This window comes from Notolabrus celidotus, chromosome 12, assembly GCF_009762535.1.
Source record: "Notolabrus celidotus isolate fNotCel1 chromosome 12, fNotCel1.pri, whole genome shotgun sequence".
Taxonomy (NCBI): Eukaryota; Metazoa; Chordata; class Actinopteri; order Labriformes; family Labridae; genus Notolabrus; species Notolabrus celidotus.
In genome coordinates, this window is record NC_048283.1 from 15,368,832 (window position 1) to 15,390,442 (window position 21,611).

At 39.4% G+C, this 21,611-nt stretch overlaps 1 protein-coding gene across 3 annotated transcripts; it reads right to left on the reverse strand.

Annotated features, from left to right (window-relative positions):
- Positions 1 to 1,579: 1,579 nt before the first annotated feature.
- Positions 1,580 to 21,439, reverse strand: rprd2b (regulation of nuclear pre-mRNA domain containing 2b). 3 transcript variants are annotated; one of them, XM_034697471.1, is made up of 10 exons: positions 21,174 to 21,439; positions 11,130 to 11,259; positions 10,736 to 10,983; positions 10,566 to 10,615; positions 10,353 to 10,479; positions 9,095 to 9,270; positions 8,552 to 8,837; positions 8,176 to 8,430; positions 6,079 to 6,243; positions 1,580 to 5,972 (listed from the first exon to the last, which is right to left on the reverse strand). In XM_034697471.1, exons 1-10 carry the CDS (start codon positions 21,367 to 21,369, stop codon positions 3,973 to 3,975), a joined length of 3,633 nt encoding a protein of 1,210 aa, XP_034553362.1. In that variant the 5' UTR covers positions 21,370 to 21,439; the 3' UTR covers positions 1,580 to 3,972. The 3 variants fall into 3 exon arrangements, with proteins under 3 accessions (XP_034553362.1, XP_034553363.1, XP_034553361.1); XM_034697472.1 differs by having other exon boundaries at positions 6,079 to 6,240; positions 8,176 to 8,433; XM_034697470.1 differs by having other exon boundaries at positions 8,176 to 8,433; positions 21,174 to 21,437.
- Positions 21,440 to 21,611: the final 172 nt, after the last annotated feature.

Consider the following 21,611-nt stretch of genomic DNA (forward strand, 5'->3'; position numbering starts at 1 on the left):
GAATTACAACCAGGCATCAAGGTAGATGAGCAAAGGCGAGGTTCACCGTCCTGGAAATGCGCACTATGCATGACTAAGAGTTATCTACTGTTACATTAGTGTCCTTGAAATCACCAAATTAAATAGGGAATGTTACTGAGAGCAGGTTATATTTTACCTCAACAAAAACTTCCTTAATTAAGGCTACTGGCTTAAAATCGACGGATAAAGCTTTATCATGTGGGAACTGTTACAGCAGGGATCAAATGTAGACATACTGGAAATATATAATCATAGAAGAATAACTGCATTAACAATTCAATTTCAGATTGGCTATTGTCCAAGTTTTTTTAAGTCCTTATTTGAATCCTCGTTGTTTGTGAAGGGACATTACACAGATTGTCTGTTTCATATGATAACACAAATAGTAGTCCTGCATTAACTAAAGTGATGGATGCTTGAAGGCTAAAGTGCAACAAACGGCCACTTGGGGGAGCTACAACACTGTTAAAAGAGCGAGGCTCTACATGCAGACGACTTCCAATACTAAATTGCAACTTATTTACATTTAATTGTGCACCAAGACCGAGTTTTAAGTTTTCATCTCACTCATTAAGAAGAGACGTCATTCTCAAAAAAAAATAAAAAAATAAAAAATAAAAAATAAAAATCAAGTTTAGCCACTTTCACTGTAGTCAGTCTCAACTAATGGAAAACCCTGCATGGAACTTTAAATACCGGACCAACTTGAAGTCATTGCCAATTTATTTCACCATGTCCAGTGACATTTGGTCAAACTGATAGCATAACAAACAAATGATTGCCATGTTTGCACAACGTTGTTCTTAGTTAGATATCTGCAGATTTAGTATTTATGATCAAAAGCCTTCAATTTGTCTCATAATACAAACTTTAACAATTCTGTGCTTGTTGAAAACTCACAAAAATAGAATAATGGCATAGAGCCAATAATTGCATAAAAATGTGAGCGTTCATTGAGGCAGAAAAGATGCTGGCATAATATTACTGTATTAAGGTTACTCCTTACAGTGCCTAACCCTAACTAAATATACAGCTAGTCAAACTAATGGTAATTAACTGTAAAGCCATTAATTAGTGTGACTGAAGTTATAGCTGGTCCACTGGAACTGGGTCAGTCTGTCATAATGTCAAATGGTGCAAATGTAGTCTGACGGATCACTTTGAACATTTTGAAATTGCATTGCTTAATGTGGTTTTCCGGAAAAATTGTGCATTGCAGTGTGCAAAATGTTCAGCAACAGTAAAATAAAAATGAAAGCAAAAGAGAAAGGTCTGAATTGAGGACTCCAAAAATTTTAAAAAATAATAAGAGAAAAACAAAAATCTCCCTTGTTGAAATATAAGTGCACCTGCCGCTTACAGTCAATGGTGCAGATATTAAGTGACAAATATACTACATAAGTTGGGAAATGAAAATAAATACAGGAAAGTATGTCCTTGTGATTCTGCAGTATGTTAAAAAAATGAAGATATACTCTCCCTTTGAGTATGCATATTAACTGTGGCATTTAGAGCATGTGTGCATGTTCATCACACCAGAAAGGATTGGACACTCAAAGACCGGTGATATAGCATCATTGATGAGAACAGCATTAAGAGCAATTCAACTTATCAAATGTACACAGACCTTCAGTGATGTCACAAATTCAGTCAATTTCAAACTCAGTCAGAGAGGAGGTGAAGAGAAATCGGAGACAGATTATTTACAGGGACATTGTAATGGTGAACTCGATAGGTACTTAATAAGCAGGATGTTTATAAAAATAAAGCTTTCTCTCTGTGCAGAGGTTTGGGCTGGTAATTAGCTGTCTTGAAGATTAAAAAAATAAACTGACAAGGGCTACTGACAGGCTTGTATGACATTTGGTAAAGCATCATAACGCTGATGATGTGCCAAAACTGTAAGGACAAATATGCTCATTATTACAAATTTAACAATGTATCTATCCACCAATTTTATGCAGAAACATTTGCAGGTGCTCAGTGCATCCTGATGAGCTGTATTTAAAGTCAGAGAAACAAACTCTAAATGCAAGCAAGCGGTAATCACAGGGGCTTGAGGGGAAAAAGCATGAAATTAGCAAAGAAACAAAACAAAAAGGAAGGGACCAAAAATACATTTTTTTTTTTAAATGAACCTTCATTTCTTGAATAGCTGACATGTTTTGCCCCCTGATACCATCTGTAAGCGCTGCTGCAAAGTGAAAATGGCTGATTTAGTCAAGTAGGAAAGTACAGTGAGAAAAAGTAAGACATTTAATTTAAATGCAATATGAATGGCAGCAGCTGTGTCAAAATATGAAAACTGTATAAAAAACCTAGGCAGAGAAAAAAACAACAACTGAACAGCGCAAGTAAATTAAAACAGCGCAATTCAAGTCTTATATAGTGACCAAATAAAATATCTTCCCCCCCGGTTGAATTGAAACTCTGGATTTTATTCAAGTCAGTACACTTTGAAGCCTAGCGTGAGCGCAGTTCAAGCTTGAATACTTTTCCCCCAGCTACTGAGTATCTTCATGACTCAGTCTAACTTCAAGTGCACACAGGCAGACATATATGTTGGAAATGAAAATACATAATTGTCTTCTCTCTCCTCTTCTGCATGGTGGTTTCAGAAGGAAGATAGAAAGGTGCGACAGATACTGTAGAGAAATTCTTCTGGGGCTAAATCTTATCCAAGGCCTCGATCACAGTAAATACGGATGCGTGAGTGCTGATCAATGTTCTCATTAACAGAATGAAGAGCTTGAAGAAAAATGCTGCATCATCTCAGTTTTTTATATTTACAAGCTAAAGAGATATACAGTGGGACAGATAGAGGGTGAAAAAAGGTGGAGCAAGAGAAGATTATATACAGCAGGAACTCAAGAAATAGGAACAAGTGTTAACCTCAGCTGCAACACAAATCTCATTACTTGAAAATGAGAAATACCTTTTTAGCACGCACACACGCACACACACACTCATACACACACACACTCATGGAAGGAGAGCTTACTTCTGAGCCTAATTCACTCAAATATTTTACAGGAACAGTTTGATGTTCTGGATAATACCAGTGTTGACCTTTATGTCAATAAGAAATAATGTTTTGGAAGAGGAAACAGGGCAAACAGCTAACCTAGTTCTCTCAGGGTGAACAATTGAAGTAACCTGCATTTTGTGGCAACAAGCAGTGGCTATCCAGAGCCCTGCAGCCCTGAAAACCTGAACATGTAATATCTATGGAATAAACAAGCAGGAAAGGATGTATTAATTACTGATATTTACAAGTGTCTGTGTTTTTTTTTCTTTTAACCATCAGCCAGTTGCAGGTGAGCTTCTCTGTATCCTGTCTTTATGTTAAGTTAAGCTTTTCAGCTCAGGCTTTTGTTTTCTATCTTGAAAACAGGTATCAGAGTTGTGTTCATCGTCCTCTCCTTTGCTCAGTAAGAAAAAGTTGATTTCCTAAAATATCAAACTGCTATTTTTCTCCCATGCCCTGTATCCCATGAGACCCATACCGGTTTCTTTCACTCTGCTCCCTCTCTCTCTCTCTCTCTCATCTATAGAAACCCCAAAGTCACAAAAGTGGGCAAACTCGATCAAATATGGTGTCATGTCTGCTGTTACTGTTCTAATGTTTTCTAAAGAATCGTGTTGCTCTAAGGACACCAGATGACACTAATCTATCGTGTATGTTGAGGAGAAAAAAGTGGTAGGCTGGGGTTTGTTACCACTCTATACTTATAACCTCAGAGCTGTACGGTACAGTGTAAGATGACTGGCTGGTTATTAGCTGAAGCATTACGTTTTAATCAGCTATTTACACACAACCTAAGGTAGTTTTAATTCAAGCTATTTGACAGAGTAAAGATATCTGGGCTCATACCAGCAGGGCTAACACACACTCCGCAATTCAGCGCAGCGTGCTTGAACTTCTCATTCAGCTTGTCATAGAAGACCACATCAGTAGCGTGGGGGTAGGAAGGGTCTCTTCTGTGAATGAAAGGGACCACCTGTGAAAGGAGGACCAGCTCGCTTGCCCCCTCGATACCCCCCTAAGGGGAGATCTTGGTGACGATGCTGAGAAGGATTTCGGCCTCGCATCAGAGGTCTCTGTGGGATGGGGACTGAGAGGATCGGGGGTCGGGTAGTGGGGAGGGTGAGGAGGGGAACGGGGTTAGAGGTTTTGTTGCGGGACTGAGCTGGAGGACTGGCAGGGGGCTTGTGAAGAGGAGGGGCTGAAGACTGAGCAGAGAGGCGAGAGGGGACTGTGTCAACTGCAGGGGAATTAGGAGTTGAGGGAGAGGAGGATGTGGGAGAGTGAGATGGGGGTGGAAGAGGTAGATTCAAGGGCTCTTTCACTCTGCCTAGTAAAGGTAAGGGAACACCTGGGTTACCTGGGCGGAGAAGAGGGGGAGCATGGCGGGGGGCAAAAGGCTCTTTAACTGTGCCAGGGCGGAGATGCTTAGGGGGCTCACCTAACAGTGAAGACATGCGAGGTGGAGGACCTCCTCTGGGCCCCATCCCACCTCGATCTACACCTTCGGGTCTGACTGGTAGAGGAAGAGCAAGTGGACGGTCGACAGGGACCAACACTCCCCCAACCATGACCGCAGAGGGCACAGCAGGGTTGTGGTGAGGTGGAGGGGAAAGGCGATGTGACATGGGAGGTGGAGGGGGTCGAGGGATAGGTGGAGGAGCACCGAAGAAAGGGGATGTGGGAGGAGGATGCTGGTGTAGAAGGGATGGAGGAGGAGTTTGCATGTTGTCTGGGTGGTAGTGCATTTGGAATTGATTTGGTGGAGGAGGAGGAGGATGAGGAAGAGAGGGGGGAGGGTGGAGATGTGCGAGAAGAAGATGTGGGGGAGGAAGAGGCATGGAAGGGGGCATTTCCTCATTTCCACCATGGCCCATATTATGGGAAGAGGGGGCAGCGCTGGGTGAGGGAGGGTGAGCTTCCATGTATTCCTCCTCTTCATACCACATCGCTCCCCCTGGCCGACTGCTGACCCCTCCTCCTCTCCGGGAGCCTCGGCCAATCACGCGGATGCTCTCTACTGTCTTGATGCGCTCTCCAGCGAGTGGGCGGTTGGAGTATCCTAGAGTTTGGATTGGTGCCCCTTCAGTGCAGGGTGACACTAGTGTCTCAATACGATGATACTGGCCTTCCTTTCCACCCGCATTAGGAGACTCTCGACCTTTGACCTTATCCTCTCTTTTTCCACTCAGACCTCCATCGTCTGAGCCAGTGCTTGTCTTACGAGAGCTTGAAGAGAGTCTCCTTTCTCCCATCATTCTTAGCTGGCTATGCTGTCCATCTTTTCTACTCTTCATGTCATTATTTGAGGAAGAAGACCCCTGCTTCCTCACATTCATCACTTCATCCTCTTTTAATTTTGTGCCGCTCTTCTTACCGGCTCCAAACCGGGAAGAGGAGGAAGAGCCTTGAAAGTCCCCGTTGCTGTTGCTTCCTGATGGGGTGATCACAGCATCCCAAGGTTCACTGCGGTACGCTGTGGGTGAGAGGGTATGACCGGATGACCCCAGAGATTCTGGCACACTGCCAGGGGTGTCCATGATCTCATCCTGGGTGGGGGTGCCGGCAGCTTCGTCTCTCACTGGTGTCCCATCCACCCCATCAGGACTGACGTCACCTAAAGCAAGACTAAAGCCTGGATTACCCTGCAAGAAACTGTTGATTTTTGATTCTAGGCTGGGGGGAGAGATAGAGGGGGCAGAGGGGCGAGGAGGAGGCGGAGGAGGAGGAGGGGGGGACAGCTGTCTGCCTTTCTCCCAGTCTCTGTTCCTCCCAGGTGTATCTCGTTTGAGGCTGTTCCCAAGTGTTGGTTTGGGTTTTTGGGTGGTTGGGCTGAGCAGAGATTTTACTGCTGGTGAATCTGGGGAGGGTCGGGAGGGAGGAGCTGAGGTTGTGTTTGTCACACTTTGCAGGAGAGAGGACAAACCTGCACAGAAAAAGAAAAATGGAGAACAAAAGATAACCAAAGTATAAAGGATTAGCACTGTTAAATAAACTACATATAATATTTGAAATTGAGGCATACATCTTACCTGCTGTGTTTGATTTAGACAGAGCACTGAGAATGCCTTCAGGTGTTATGTCAACTCTGGACAGAATGCTGGCCAGAGCAGGGCTGCTAGGCGCCACTTTGGAAGCAGCTGACTGGCCAGAGGGAGTAGTGGGTGTGGCGGGAGATGGCCGAGCAGGGCTGGCTGCTGATAAGAATTCAAAGACAGGGAGGGATGAGTTAAAATGTGGGCTCTTACCAGGAAGGAAGGAAACAACTGAACAATGCACCGCTGTGATGTTTTGATCCAACACTTTGTTAGATCATGAAGCTTAATGTTCCTATATAGCTCAGAGTTATTGAGTGAAATATAAGAACTACACTGCAAACTGGGAAAAAAGATAAAATATCTGCATTATTAACTTATAGATTGCCTTTATGAAACATCCGTCTCCTCACAGTGCTGCACAACAGTCAACTTACAGGTCACAACTCCTGATCTAGTAATTCACAGCATTAGACTCAGTTTATGGTATTATAATGGGGCTATATGACTTCAAAACTATCTGATGAGGTTACATTGAACATCTATGCCAGCTTGAAAAATTGGCGCCTTCTGTTACACCAGGTACAAGGGTTGCAAAATTCCGGGAATTTTCAAAGTGGGAAACTTTCCATGGGAATTAATGAGAATTAATGGGAATAAACCAGGAATTTACTAAATTGAAGGTTGGCTCTTAATAGGGAACTTAAATATAGTTGGTGAGAATACATTTTAGCATAATTCTGACTAAAAAAAAACAGATTTCATGCAAGTACAGTTGAATATCTATGCTATTCCTCAATCACATGCACATAGCACATTGCTTACTGCAGGGCTATAGAGACCACGCCCCTACATGGACTGCATTCCTCCATCACATGCACAGATGATGCTTAGAATCCTGTAGAGGCTAGGCTTGAGAAGCTAGGAGGGAAGATGCTTTTTTATTTGCATGTTGAATGGGACTTTGTTGGGATTTCATTTTTATTAATTTATGAATGGTTTGGTTAGGGGGATGAGTAAAATTTAACTCATAATTCATGTTTTTGTTCCTCAATGAAAGAATTGATTGTTCAACAAAATATTTAACACTTGATGAAGTTCTACTTACAAATAAATCTGTTTTAATTGTATTATTTTGGATGGATGTCTGCTTATAACAAAACATTTATGCTTGGATATGATACCTTTCCATTAAATTACCCTCAATTCCCAGTTAATTCCCATAAATTCCCATGGAAAGTTCCTAATTTGGAATATTTCCAAAATTCCCCAGCTTAACTTCCCATGGAAATTTACCGGAAACTTTCCTGAAATTTCCACCCCTTTGCAACCCTACCAGATACCCATTCATGGTCTTAAACTTGTTGGTAGTAATTGTAAACTTAACATGTGCTCAAGTCAGGCTGTGTGTGTGGAATCATCTGACTAAAATTGTGCAAAGTGCAGAGGTAGCTGTCTAAGAAAGTGATCCTGTTTTCACATTCATAATGTTGCATAAGAGGCACCTCCTTGTGCATAGTGGTGTGCAATGAGCTGGATTGGCTCGGGTAAATTTGGCTGGACAGCCAAGGTGGATCAGGTCTCACTTGAAATAACTGGCCACCCAAAATCCTATGGAAATTAATCAAGATGTGCTGGTACAGGCTGCTAGAAGCTAATTTGCATTTCAATTTGACACATTTCAAGAATTTTATAAGTATGTAAGAATATTTCAAAACTGTGATTGTGAGTTTTATTTGATTTTTTCTGGGAGGGAGTGCTTTCATTCCTCTATTCAGAGTTAGGACAATGTAGAAAACTAGTAAGACAGAGTGGGGAATGACATGTGGGCAAAGGGCCATGGGTTGGAACTAAACCGCCCTGCTTTGATTACTAAAGCCTCTGCACACAGGGCACACAATTCAACTGCTGAGCCAAACAAGCACCCTGACAAAAGTTGTAATCAACTGACAGCACTACTTATTATACAAAGCAATTGCAATGTTTTTTGTCCAGGGAACTTAAAATTGAGATATTCTCAATACCGAGTTAGGCATGCGATTAGCATCAGACAAAACAGCAGCTCATGTATTTTCCCCCACCCCCTGAACATACCTGTATTTTTCATGGCAGAAGTGAGTGAGTTAAGAATGGAGCTGATCTTTCCCAGGTCCACCTTCTCCAGATTGACTCCCAGAGGGGTTGCTGGAGTGCTCGGCGCAGAAGCAGAGGTGGGGGTAACTGGGTTTGCCGTGGTAGCAGCCATGGCGTTGGTCTTTGTTGCTTTAGTAGGTGTGGTAGGAGGCTTTGATGCCGCGTCTGATTTTGTAGCCTTGGCAACAGCTGCAGATGACTTGTCTTTCCTCTCACCTGCTAGTAAAATAATTCAAAGAGCTGATACATTTTCAAATCAAAACCACAACACAACAACAGGGCAGCCAAATATGGATAGACCATTATGACCCCATTACAATCCTCTGTGGCCACTAACCCCCTGCTGTGAGAGCCTCAGCCTCTTCATCAGACATATCCATGTCCTCCATGTCTCTGTTGTCGTTGGGTAGCTCTCCTTCATCCATGGCCTTGCCGTCCAGCTCTGGATCCACCTGGGCTCTGCTGGGCCCAAGCCCAAGGAAGGGTGAGTCAGAGCCAGTGGGAGAGGGGGCATCCTCAGAAGGCGAGGGGATGGGAGAGTCCTCAGGTCCAGGAAGAGTTGACTTGAGGGAATCCAGTTTCCTTTTAAGACCGGCCACACGGTTTGCGAAGGCATTGTAGGCCTGAGAGAGTGGAGGAGGGAACAAAACACAAGATTAGAGAATGACAAGTTAACTTTCAATACAGCTGGCACCTATTGTTACAATCATGATTTTTCTAGGATCAACAGAGGACTAAAAAATATCAAGTGAAACACAAAAGCAGCTGAAACACAATTTACAGAGTACTAAATAAACCGAAAGTTAACCATGACATCTTTGTATTTTTGGATTTCATTGTAGTAAAGACAATTGTAGAAATAATTTGCTCTAACACTCACATTAGCCACAATCTTAACCTCCTTGTACTGCATCTCATAGAAAATGTCTGCATTTCCCAAAGCTTCCAGCAGAGGAGGCCCTGTTTTCAACTCTTTGTCGAGGAAGCCGACAAACTCCTGCAGCTTCAGACTTCCATCTTCAAAGTCTTTCGCAAACTTGTTCCCTCCTGCTTTGTCTGAAAGATGAGACAGTTGACAACAGGGAATAAAAGAACAAAAGGTGTAAGTTTAATATGTTTTAAAATAATAAATCCAAGGCCATTATGAATAACAAACACATGATATTCAATTGAAGTACGAATACATTTACATATCATATATCTAATTAACTGGCATCAAAGTCTTATCCATAACAGAAACTGAACTGGGTAGTAGTAATAATAGTAATGTAGTAGCATTTCTCAATCAAGTACTGAAAACAAAGTTGCTGTTGAGACCTACGCTTTGCATTTTAGGTATAATAACAGAGGGGGTTAGACTATCACATCGCCTGACTGTGTGGTGTAGATTGGCTCTTACCACAGGATGTAGGATCTTGCTCAGAGACTGGAAAACTAAAAGTACCATCTCTTTTAATGACTGGCTGGGAGAAATGACCAAAATAGCTACCAATGAACAACTAATTTTTAAGGTAAATAACAGACAGAAGATGTTTATGGACATATGAGTGGTCACTGAGCTTGGTGCTTTCCCTGTGAGAAATTAGTTTTGTTGTTTATTTTATTTTATTTTATTTTTATTACTGTTTGTTTGGTATCACTATGTCTTTCTTTTGTCATTGGCCTTATTACTACTTTTCATGCGAAATGTATTTGTTTTCTGTATTCTTTTATTTCTTCCTGAATTTTGCACTTTCTTGAAAACAATAAAAAAAAGTGAATTGTAGAAACTGAACTGGGTTGGTAAGACATTCAATTTCAGAGGTGATCTATTAACAGGAAAGCTTACTTTGACTCCTGTAACTTCAATGTGTCTATCTTATCACTTTCTACTGACAGAATGTAAAGGAAAGCAGAAATGTCTATTTAAAACAGGAGCAGAATACACAAGCTAAACCAAAAGCTGCAGTTTAAGGGTCAGCTCTTGCACGGTAACTGCTTTCTACTGAACAAACTATTCCTCAAACACTCAAACTGCTGCATGCACCCCCACTCTTGACAAGGCATTAAGAGTAAGTAGGTGTGTTTTTTGCTAACACAGACATGCACTTGGAACAATATGCTTTTGATAGGTGGAAATTCAGTCAGTAACATCTGACCTTTCAGTCTCTTCAGAGCCTCTGTGCTGCAGACGTCCACCCTAAGAGCCGCCAGCTGCTTCTCCCTGAACTCCTCTTCAGCAACTGCTTGTTTATATCTCGACAACTGTTCCACAAGGGAGTGCGGCTGAAAAAGAAAACAGAGCGCAAATTAACCTAAGTAAATACAGTTACAGCACTTGTAATGCTTTAGACACATCAACACAGACTTACTGCAAACTCTTCTAAAATCTTGGACTTGAGGGCCGCTTTGTTGACTGGGGCTGTGAAATAAAAGAAAAACAAAATCAAAACTGCAAGAGTGACTAACTTTTAAAAAATGCAGCTCAAATTCGAGAAGTTTGGCCTTTGAAATGATCAACAAGAAAAATTATCAAACTGACCAGTTGCCGGTGTAGTCTCCTTTTGCTTCTCCTTCTCCTTCTCCCTCTCCTTCTCCCTTTCCTTCTCCTTCTCCTTTTCCTTCTCCTTCAACTTCTCCTTTTCTCTCTCCTTTTCCTTCAGCTTCTCTCGCTCTTTTTCCTTTTTGTTCAAGTTGGCTCTGAGCTGAGCAATGAGCTCCTCAGGATACACGCTCCTCTCCTCCCAAATCACAAAGATCCTTTCCACTGACTTGCGGACCTTCCCATCTCTGACGGTGAAAAAAAACAATAACAGCACAGTGCGAGCAGAAAGACATCACAAATATATCAGTTCCTTTAGAGGTAACAATTATGTGGACAACAGCATGCATATTTAATGTTGATAAAGGACTTAAAATAAACTTTGTGTACTCACTTGATGAGCAGAGCAGCATTAGGAAGGACTTCTGCAAAGGCTGAACGAAACACAATGGCGTTCCTTCTTTTGCAGTTCTGTATCACATCATTGGCAAGGTAGAAGAGATTCAAGCGGTGACTGTTGTCAGCTGAAAAAAAGCAGACAAAGAAGAGAGGGTCAGATTTGGGTACAAAAGGTAAAAAATAGTTTAAGACCCTTTCAGAAAAACTACTATGGCTCATGAGTAACTGAAAGTGGCTGACTGTAGTGGTATTGTGTGGATAATGCAGATAACTAGGCATAAAGCATTTCAACATCTGACTTCAAGCACACATTTTCAATTAGACTTTCAGGAGAAATACCTCTAACATAGTTCATTTAGATACACATAGATAAGTAACAACTGACAGATTGGACAGATCATTATCACTGAACTATTTTAAAGCTCAAAGACATGTTGGTTTGAGTATATGTGTTGGAAGATGCAATGCATGAAACTGCAATAGAAAGGTATTTAGAATTTTCATAATTAACCAAGGCACAGTACACACTTTTCCATGCAACTCTTGACCTGATCTTATAAAGTGATGCATCTTATGTTGCCTGACAAAAGCTTATTAAGTATTGGGGCACTGCAGTCTTAGCGTGTGCCCATATAGAGCCCTTGTTGCAGAGGTTACAGGTTTGATTCCGGCCTTGAACGTTTGCTGCTCTCTCCATTTCCTGTCAGTCTTCAGCTGTCCTGTCCATTAAAGGCAAAAATGCCCCAAAATGTACAACTTTAAAAGCTTTTAAAATATGTATCAGCCCTGAAGAAGTCATTCTGACAGGCACGTGAACTGATGCGTAACAAAAACCACATGTGATCCATGCATTAATCTAACGCCTTTCACTACACTTAGTTCTAGTCAGTACATGGCTGGATGCACAATGAACAAATATTCTAGGGATGCATTAAAAATTCGGCCGCCAAAAATTTTCAGCCAAAAATGGCAAAAACCGCGGCCACTACGCACTTGTCTGGATAAGGGCCAACATGTCTGCATCCATTATTCCTTTAGTTGCAGCACTAAAGCATCTTCTAAGCAAAGAGGTTGAGACGGACCACAGAGTGAAAACAATGAAAAGTACACTCTTAGAGTCTGTTAGCACACGTTTCACTGAGATCTATTTGGATCCTCTACACTTCACCGTGACTGTACTTGATCCGCAAAAATGATTTGTTGAATATTTCACCACAAGATTGATGCTCTTTGCAATCAGTTGGAAAATATGTGAATACATGGATAAGAGCATCAACAAAAAGTTGGGAAATATCAGCACAATGAAACACAAGCAGTCCAAAAACATGCAACCTTTATAACAAGTAAATAATTATAAACACTGTAGAACTTGCTGAGTTTCCGCTTCAGTGATGACATTCACATTCAGTGGACTAAACTCTGTTATCATAAAAACATTTGTTATATATTAATTGTCTAGCATATAATTTAATATTATCCATTGTAGGGTTGCAGAATTAAGGGAATTTTCAAAGTTGGAAACTTTCTATGGGAATTAACGGGAATTTATGGGAATAAACCAGGACTTTACTAAATTGAAGGTTGGCTCTTAATAGGGAACTTAAATATAGGTGGTGAAAATATATTTTAGCATAATCCTGATTAAAACAACAAGATTTCATGCAGGTACAGTTGAATATCTTTGCAGAGCCATCCTCAAGAAGGCTGGACAGTGACACTAAAGAGGAAGAGTCGGAGTTGGATGTTGAGGATGTTGATGAGACCCAGGAAGAAAATAATTGATTGTTCAATAAAATATTTAACACTTGATAAAGTTCTACTTACAAATAAATCTGTTTTAATTGTATTATTTTGGATGGATGTCTGCTTTTAACAAAACATCTTTATGCTTGGATATGATAGCTTTCCATTAAATTACCCTCAATTCCCAGTTAACTCCCATTAATTCCCATAAATCACTATGGAAATTTTCCAATTTGGAAATATTTCCCAAATTCCCCAGCTTAACTTCCCATGGAAATTTACCGTAAACTTTCTGGAAATTCACCTAAAATTTTCCACCCCTTTGCAACCCTAATCCATTGATATCAGTCCCCCAGTATCAGCTGGGTGTCATCCAAAATCCTCAACAGTCTCACTGTAAATATGAACAGCTTTGATTCAACAGATGGATGCACACTGTGTGCATGTCTGCACGTGATAAATGCATTAGAAATTCTAAAGATCTGTTCCATTGTTGCCCAAGGTTAGAATTACACAAACATTTTCATTTCCACAGAAACAGAATATTAGCAAGGACACCCTGAATTAACTGCTTATATTCTCAATATCCTTGAATTTAATTACAGTGAGCAGGACATCTGAATTAATTATAGGACAGCCCGTAGAGATGCAGCATCTCATTTTCAAGGCTGGATCATATTCTCTGACTTTTCAGTGTAAAGGGTTCAAATCTCTCTACAAGGAAACATGGAGATGCATTTCACTGTAGTTCGCATTTCAGTTACTCTTAAAGACACATGAAGATATTCTTAATGCCTCCAGAAAATTGTTGCTGCACCAGAAGAAGCTGCTCTGGTGTTGCCTCAGTCCAACACCCATCCACACGGGGATATAGAGGCAACAAGTAAACATGTGTGCATAAAAAAACTATGGCCAACTTCAGAATCTCTGAAAACTCCTTAAACTGAAACATATTTAGAGAGCAAAGAAAAACAAAAATGATATCTTTAAAGCCATGAAAAGAGAGAATTTGTAGTTGTATCTTTTGTGAGCCTTACAAAATAAAAATCAAGACTCATACAAATTGTGAATGACATGAGAAACAACCCTTTGAGTATTTTAAAACTTCAGATAAGAACTGATCACAACTCTTTAATCAAAGCCACACACACACACCCGCAACTGCACACGCACACACACACACACACACACACACACACACACACACACACACACACACACACACACACATAATGGTGATAATACTGATAACTGATGTTAATTCATGCCAAAATAGTATCCTATTACTTAAAATGTCACATAGGCCTAAGTAATGTGGCAGAGGGGCCCTTTATATCGACCTATCAGCGAATAATTTGACATCAAAAAGGTTCAATTAAAGGCTGTTAACTTTTTGTTTTTTGCTTTTTTTTTTAATAGCAACATGCTGGAAACCCCTACATGTATTTTCCTTTCGAGTATGGGTTCTAACATACTTAGATATCATGTACCTTGAACTCTAAACAGCCAGAGTTCACGGGGCGAAAGAGGCAAATGATTTCTGCGAAACTCAAAAGCCTTCGACATTGATTATGTTGATATATGGTGGCCTGGAATGGGGGTGGGATGATGTTTTGGGCTTAATTTTCTAATTATTGTCATCTATTAATATTGTTTTATTATATTGACTATTGTTTGTTTTTGTTCTTCTCCCCTTAACTGTATGAGGTTAACTTCTTGCACAAGCATGATGTTTATGCTTGCACTGATCAATATACTGCTTGTTACAACCTGCATACAAATATAAATAAATAAATAAAAATTTGATCACAAAAAAAAATTAAAGGCTGTTAAGTACAATGTTGTTAAGAGAGGGCAGTTAATGACTACAAAAATAAAATATCTAACCCACAAAAATGAGTGAACATTTCCCTGAGCAAAAAAGAGGTCAAGCTGAGTCAAATAAATGGCATTTCTGGCACATAGACGCAAACAGTTTTACAAACATCACATTAGTTTCCTGTTTTAAAATACATGTCCAGCTCCATTCCATTGTGATGTGCACTTCATTTGTCTCAGATCTGTCACAACCTTAGTCAAACAATCTGATGGCGTGACTAAATTTGGATTGTCATTGCATTGATTGATCTTTTTTGGGGTAATGAGTAAATGTGTGGCACGTGGCTGTGAGGTCAATTTCTTCTATCCTAAAACACTGTCTGCTCTATCAAAGACTATCAAGAAATCCAGACTGTAAATAAAATATCTTTGGTCCAGTTCCAAACTACCACTACAGCATGATTTAATCCCATGTTACAAACACTACATTGCCCTAATGCAGGGTCTGGCAATGATTCTTCAGATAACCCTCCTGTTATGTTGCAGGTCAAATTGTCCTTTTTTAAAGTCTGTTTTAGGTAATATATGCCTTTTAAATCAGCTAAATGCAGCATAAAAATCTGGGCAGCATGTGACAGAAGATGAGTCATGTTAATTTATCACTTCATCACTTCAACACACAACATCACTTCATAAAAAATAAAAAAATAAAAATGTACAATAAAATAAACAAAAATCTATGTCTAGTAAAACTATTGTATTTATATTTAGGGCTTTCCAATGTACATTAAAAAAAGTTTTAACATTAATTTGAATGAAAAACGAGTGAGTTATCCTCATTGAACCATGATCTGTGAGAATTAAAGAACACTAATGGATTAAATATTGATTTACATGATGGAGTTAAAAACTAGATTTTAAAAAATGTGTATTGGGATTTTTTTGAGGTTCTGACATTTTTGGATAATTGAATATGCCCCGGGTCAAATTGACACAGGAACATTATTGTTGTTCCAGAGAAACGAACTTAACAGGAGGGTTAAGATGGTGCAACTCTCCAAAATCAAACTTTTAAGAGCCTTTTCATCCGATAGCTAACTTATTTACATACACAGAGCAATAATGTCCCATTTGGAAGTCAAATAAGTCCTGATGTAAATTATGACATTGGAATTAATGTCAATCAGTACACATCAGCATGTTAATCTACTTGGAGAATGGATGGTACAGAGTAGGTTTTATCACACAACATGCAGAGACTTTAATGTAACAATATAATGCAATAAGAGTTGTGTTCTTCATATAAGTTTTTTTTGTTGAGTTTGAGTTTTGTGCAGTAACTTGTGTCTGCTGTTGAGTTTGATGTACTTAAAAATGCCCATCTAGGATGAACACTGCGAACTAGCTCAACCTAAAAATGCTGTGTTGTGTGGTAATAGTTTATATGCTACAAATTCAACCAGATACAATGCCTGAATGTCACAGCTACAGCCAGCAGTGAATGGTGATCTGCAGATTGACTCTTGATTGGTTGGCACTGCTCTCTGCAAAAAAACAAAACAATGGCAGCACAAGCGCAGAGCAGCTCCCTATCTGCTGTCAGCAAAAGCTTTTATCATGCATTGCTCTGTGTGATGATTTGCCTGAGAAACTCAGCATTAAACAAGAAGTGACCTCATGAGTAGTCATCTCCAATTTTTTGGGCCAAGGAGCAAACAAGTTCTGCCAGCTCTGCACGAGTTTGAAAGGGTGAATTAAAATTCACAGTTTCTATTTTCCTCTTGCGTACTTGACCTTGCGTGGACCCCGTATCTCTACTGTGGCTTAGACTCTTTAAGTATTGTGCTTGACTAACTTTGGACGCTGTCCTCTTTTTTGGGAGGAAAGGAAAAAAGAAAGAAAACAGAAACCTGCCTGTGTTGTACTTTTTGTTTTGTTGTTGTGTTTATATATTTTTTCATATTAGTCATGATGGATATGCAGACCAATGTCGTGCCGGACTTGTTTATCACTGTTGTTTGTGAAAAAACAAAACATACAAAAAATAAATAAATACATACATATACAGATGTAATTAAAAAAATTCAGTGTCTGTTTGTTTTTTGCAGCAAAATGTGTATTTTTTTACCCTTATTCCTTGCATGTTTAGTAGAAGTTGACCAAATGAACTATAATTTCTTGCATCTACAGTATCAACAACCAACTAAGCATCTTGTAACAAAATTCAACAAATTAATTCCAGTAAATCCGTCAAATCCTTTAAATAAAAAAGACTGTTTCAATTATTAAACAATTCAGTTTAACAGCCTCTAGAAAATAATTTCAGTAATACCTCGCACAATCTGGCTACAGTTATGAGCAAAAAAAAAACAGGTCTTGGATGTGACTCTGAGAATGAATTCATCAAGAAATACCAACAACCTCAACGTCTATCCCTATCCCATCAAAGATAAACAATTACCAGTAAATAATATGTGGCGTCTAGGGTTGTCATGATGGCACAACTTCACCTTCTTCCAAGGTGCACCGCAAGGGACAGGAAGTCTATAAGGGTCAAAACGCTTAACAAAAATTGTAGAAAGAACAACATCATTCTTAGATCAAGCCTTTTACCAACCAATTAACCTTGGTTGATTGATACTTTGATTTATAATGGTAGGGGAAAACTTACACTCAGAAAGGCATCATAAATTGTAGGGATGTAACGATACACTCAACCCACGATTGGATTGGAATCCTGATTTTTGGTTCACGATACGATTCACTCACGATTCTCTAACAATTTTCAAGAGAACTGGATTGAAAATTTCAATAACTATTATTTTATTTTAATTCTCAGATATGGACAGTTGCACTATATATTTATCTCTTATATTAATCCTTTTTCATTTTCAAGGTTTTGTAACTTAAATAAAACCACTGAACACTTTTTTTCAGTACCTTGCAAAAAAATAAAAATGACCGCCCAAAAATACCGTGTTGCAAAATTTGAAAACAATTATCAAGAAACGGAAAGTGAACGATTCCCAAATGAAAGTACTTTTAAAACAATACATCTCTTTTAATTAGGGATGTAAATTCCAAGTATTCTCCTTGATCGATCTTTGGAAATGTAAACCATAAATTATAATTTAATCATTTAAAAAAGTGAACGTTTTCCATGTCAAAAATAATGCCAAATGCATTTTTTTCCCCCTAAATCAAATTTTCCTTCATGACACAATATATATTACTGACGGTATCAAACAGCTATGGATCATATTGAGGTGTTCAAAATGTTAAACACGCTGAATGTCATAATACTTAATGATGTTGAACAAGCAGAGGATAATGCAGATAGCGCCTTCTACTGTTTAAAAAATATATCCCGATACAAATTATGTTGAATTGATTTTAATCCACCCTTATTTGCATTGATTTTTTGCCGATTTGCAATATATCTTTGCATCCCTAATAAATTGCCTTTTAGACAAGTAAGACAGCAGGTTATAGCCCTAAAACAAGCAAATGGCCTAAGATGGAAATAAACAATGATGAAAAATCAACACTTTGATAATGAAAGCAATTTGCCTCAGACAATAAGGGGGGGGGGGGGAGGGGGGGGGGGGGGGGGGGGTGAGCGGGTAGGGGCTTCACTTTGGTGTTAGCCCATTTTATCAACTCCTGTTGTGTGATGATTTTAGATTGAGATCAAAGGCGGTGTGTCAAATTTAAAATTTGATCTTGGGATTACATCTTCCACTAAGACTTAGATGTCCTTGAAATCTTCAAATTGACATACAGGATCTCCTAAGCTATACATGATATATTTGTTGACATTGTTTTTGAAAGAAGATATCAGAGTGCTGTGGTGCAATGTTTGTATAGCATTGCAGTAATCACTCCCTACATTACATTGCCAGTAGGCCCAACTTTAAATAGTATACAGTTAAGTTGTACAGTAGGAGAAAAGGCACATAGCCTTCATATGGATTAGTCTGAAGAGAACAGGGGACGAATGCAAAACCACCCTAAATAAGAGATTGAGCATATCTCGTCAATACTCCAGTAACACATTGTTGGGGCAATGCCTGCTTTTGGCACACTTCCAAAATGTCTGCCTTGTTTCTAATTTGACTCAACAAACTAAGACCGTCCATCAATTACTTACAATCTTGCATGTACAACACAACTTACATTACTTGTCTTAGCAAACTGGTTGATATCGGACACATACTTTAACACAAATCACAAAGTTTTCAATTATTGTTTCAATGTTAAGTGTATCAGTAATTAATGTCTCACTGATATTTGGCCTGACACCACGTCCTTCTTCTGTCTCGTTAGAATGACTAGAGAAATATCAAAAGGAAATGGATAAAGAGAAGTTTGAGTTTCCATTAAGCTTTTCCAACTACGTCTTCTACAAAAGGTTTAAGTCACTGCAACATAAAAAATAACGTTCAAGAAAGACTCTAAAGCAGGGGTATCAAACATGCGGACACAAGCTAAAACCGGCCCGCCAGAGGTTCCAATCCGGCCCACGGGACGACTTTGCAAAGTGAAAAAATTACAGAGAATACATTAAGTGCATTTTTCAATAAAAGTAGCTGCTATTTCAAATTTGTCCTCTGGGGGTCAATCATAGTGCTGACAGCGCGCACCTGAACAGCGCTTTTTTCCCAGGACCATTTTCTCAAATTGAGAAAATAGATGACTTCCTGTTTGCATAATCCGGTTGAGATTCATAAAGACTTTTTAGAGCACTATAAGATGATACACTAACTACTAACACTAGTACTACACCCCTGCATACAACACTGTCCAGCAAGCAGACTTTTCATGCTGAAGCTGAGGGGTCCAAAATAGTCAACTTTACCTTCTTCATTATTATAATCTCTCTGTTCTTTTGCAGTAAACCTTACACTGTGTGTCAGGTGAGTGGGTAACCTGTGTGTTTGGTGTGTTAGCAGCAGGTTTCAGGGCTTCAAGAGTAAAATATTCAGCCCCACTATGAGACTCATCTTGGCAAAAAATACAACAGCTGTTTATGTAGAAAGATAGTTCATTAAATATGAACTAGGGATGTACACAGTTAATCGATTATCGATTAATTGATTGTTAAGAAATTACTCAAAACCCGCATTTTTGTTTTCAATTTTCCGTCAGGTGGAACAAACATCATGTGGTCTCATATTACATTCATCTATCAGGGAGGAGTTTTAAGTTTAAAGCATGTTTTGATGTGAATCAGCTGTTAAAGGTGTGCTCAGCCGCCAGGTCACCATGTGCGCTTTTTAAAGAGGATCAATACGCAACTGCTGCCAACAACGACACGGTCATCAAGGTTAATAACTTTAAACAGGACATTTCCCCACCTTTAGATACAAAGCCAACAGACTGGTGGGAATTATAGTATGCTATGTTTGCAGATCAGCAACATCAGAGCCGTCTAGGCTTTTTTGCCGCTGGACTGATTATGACCCGATTGCACTCCTGGCGGACTCCTGACCAGATACACATGTTTATTTTTCTCAATAAGAACGAGTAGTCAGAAAACTGGACACTGTGAGTCTGAAATACTTTTCTGTTAGTATTTTGAGCCTTAACTTTATAAGATTATGTCTGCAGAGAATATTTTTATGAGCCTGATCGTTGATAATCAGTGTTAAACATGTACACGTATTCAATACTTGAGTTACATGCATTTTTTTGCTGTAGAAAATATAATTTAGGGGGAAAAACAGATTTGGCCTTGTTTTTCACATAAGAATAATAATGGGTTTTTTTTAATTGATTAATCTAGAATTGATCGTTAACATTTCCAGAAATCAATCCTGGAAAATACTTAAAATCTACATCCCTAATGTGAACATTTTCAGAATGTACTTTTCCCTTATTGCACTAAAACAAAAGGGAAACATTTAGCGTTGTCTTTATTTATAGGTTATTATGTTATGATTTTGCTGGTCCTGGCTCACTTCAGATCTACCCGGCCTGTATGTGGCCCCTGAACTGACATAAGTTTGACGCCCCTGCTGTAAGGGGTCAGCCAGAAGTTACAGAACTTACACAGACGTTCGCGAATATTTAGTAAAAGCTAAATACACACATGCTTATGCACGTTTTCAGATTGTTATTTACGATAAGCACATGAAAGCATGTAAACTCATCTTGAAAGATCATAATTGGTGCAGACCATGAGACCCCGTGAGGCCCGACTGTAAACAGAGCTGTTAGCATTAGCCTCGCTGATGTACGCGGCTCATTTTAACTTGTGATAACAACGCCAGCTTTTCAAATACGCAGTTGGTTCAAATGTATTGCATGAATTGATTTATGCACTGCATTCTCTTGCACTTGAAGTTAACAATTAAAAGCTCCGGTTATTTTTTGCAAGTGTATCACGTCAACGCAGAAATGCATCTGGATTAGCTAATGTAAGCTAGCAGCGGGGGTTAGCTGTTGCTCTGTGATGAGCTAGCATTTAGTTACTCACATTTCTTGAGCCACTTCATCCAGTGGCGGACTATGAGGCCGTGGTACTTTTTGTTTTCAATGCACCAGGTTGAAAGTCCCTGTATTGACTCCATAGTGTTCGATACTCCTTGAAACCGCCGGTCCAAAGACGCTTCCAGAGCAGCGTTGGAGCTGCGTGCTCCGTGGCCGCTTGCAGCCCCAGAACCAGCCGCCATCTTTCTAGCTCACTTCGCTGATCGTCTGCTGCTTAGCACGGTGGATGAGGGAGCTATCGCATTGAGAACGACTTCAAACACGCCCCCATGTTTCATTTTATTTCAAGGATGTCGCTTTTTACCCCCAAATAGAACTCACAAGTCAAAAATACTAAATATAACCTAAATATATCAGAGTATATTGTCATATTAAATGGATTAACAGCAGAGTGTATTCAAACTAATGGTAAAAACACGGACAT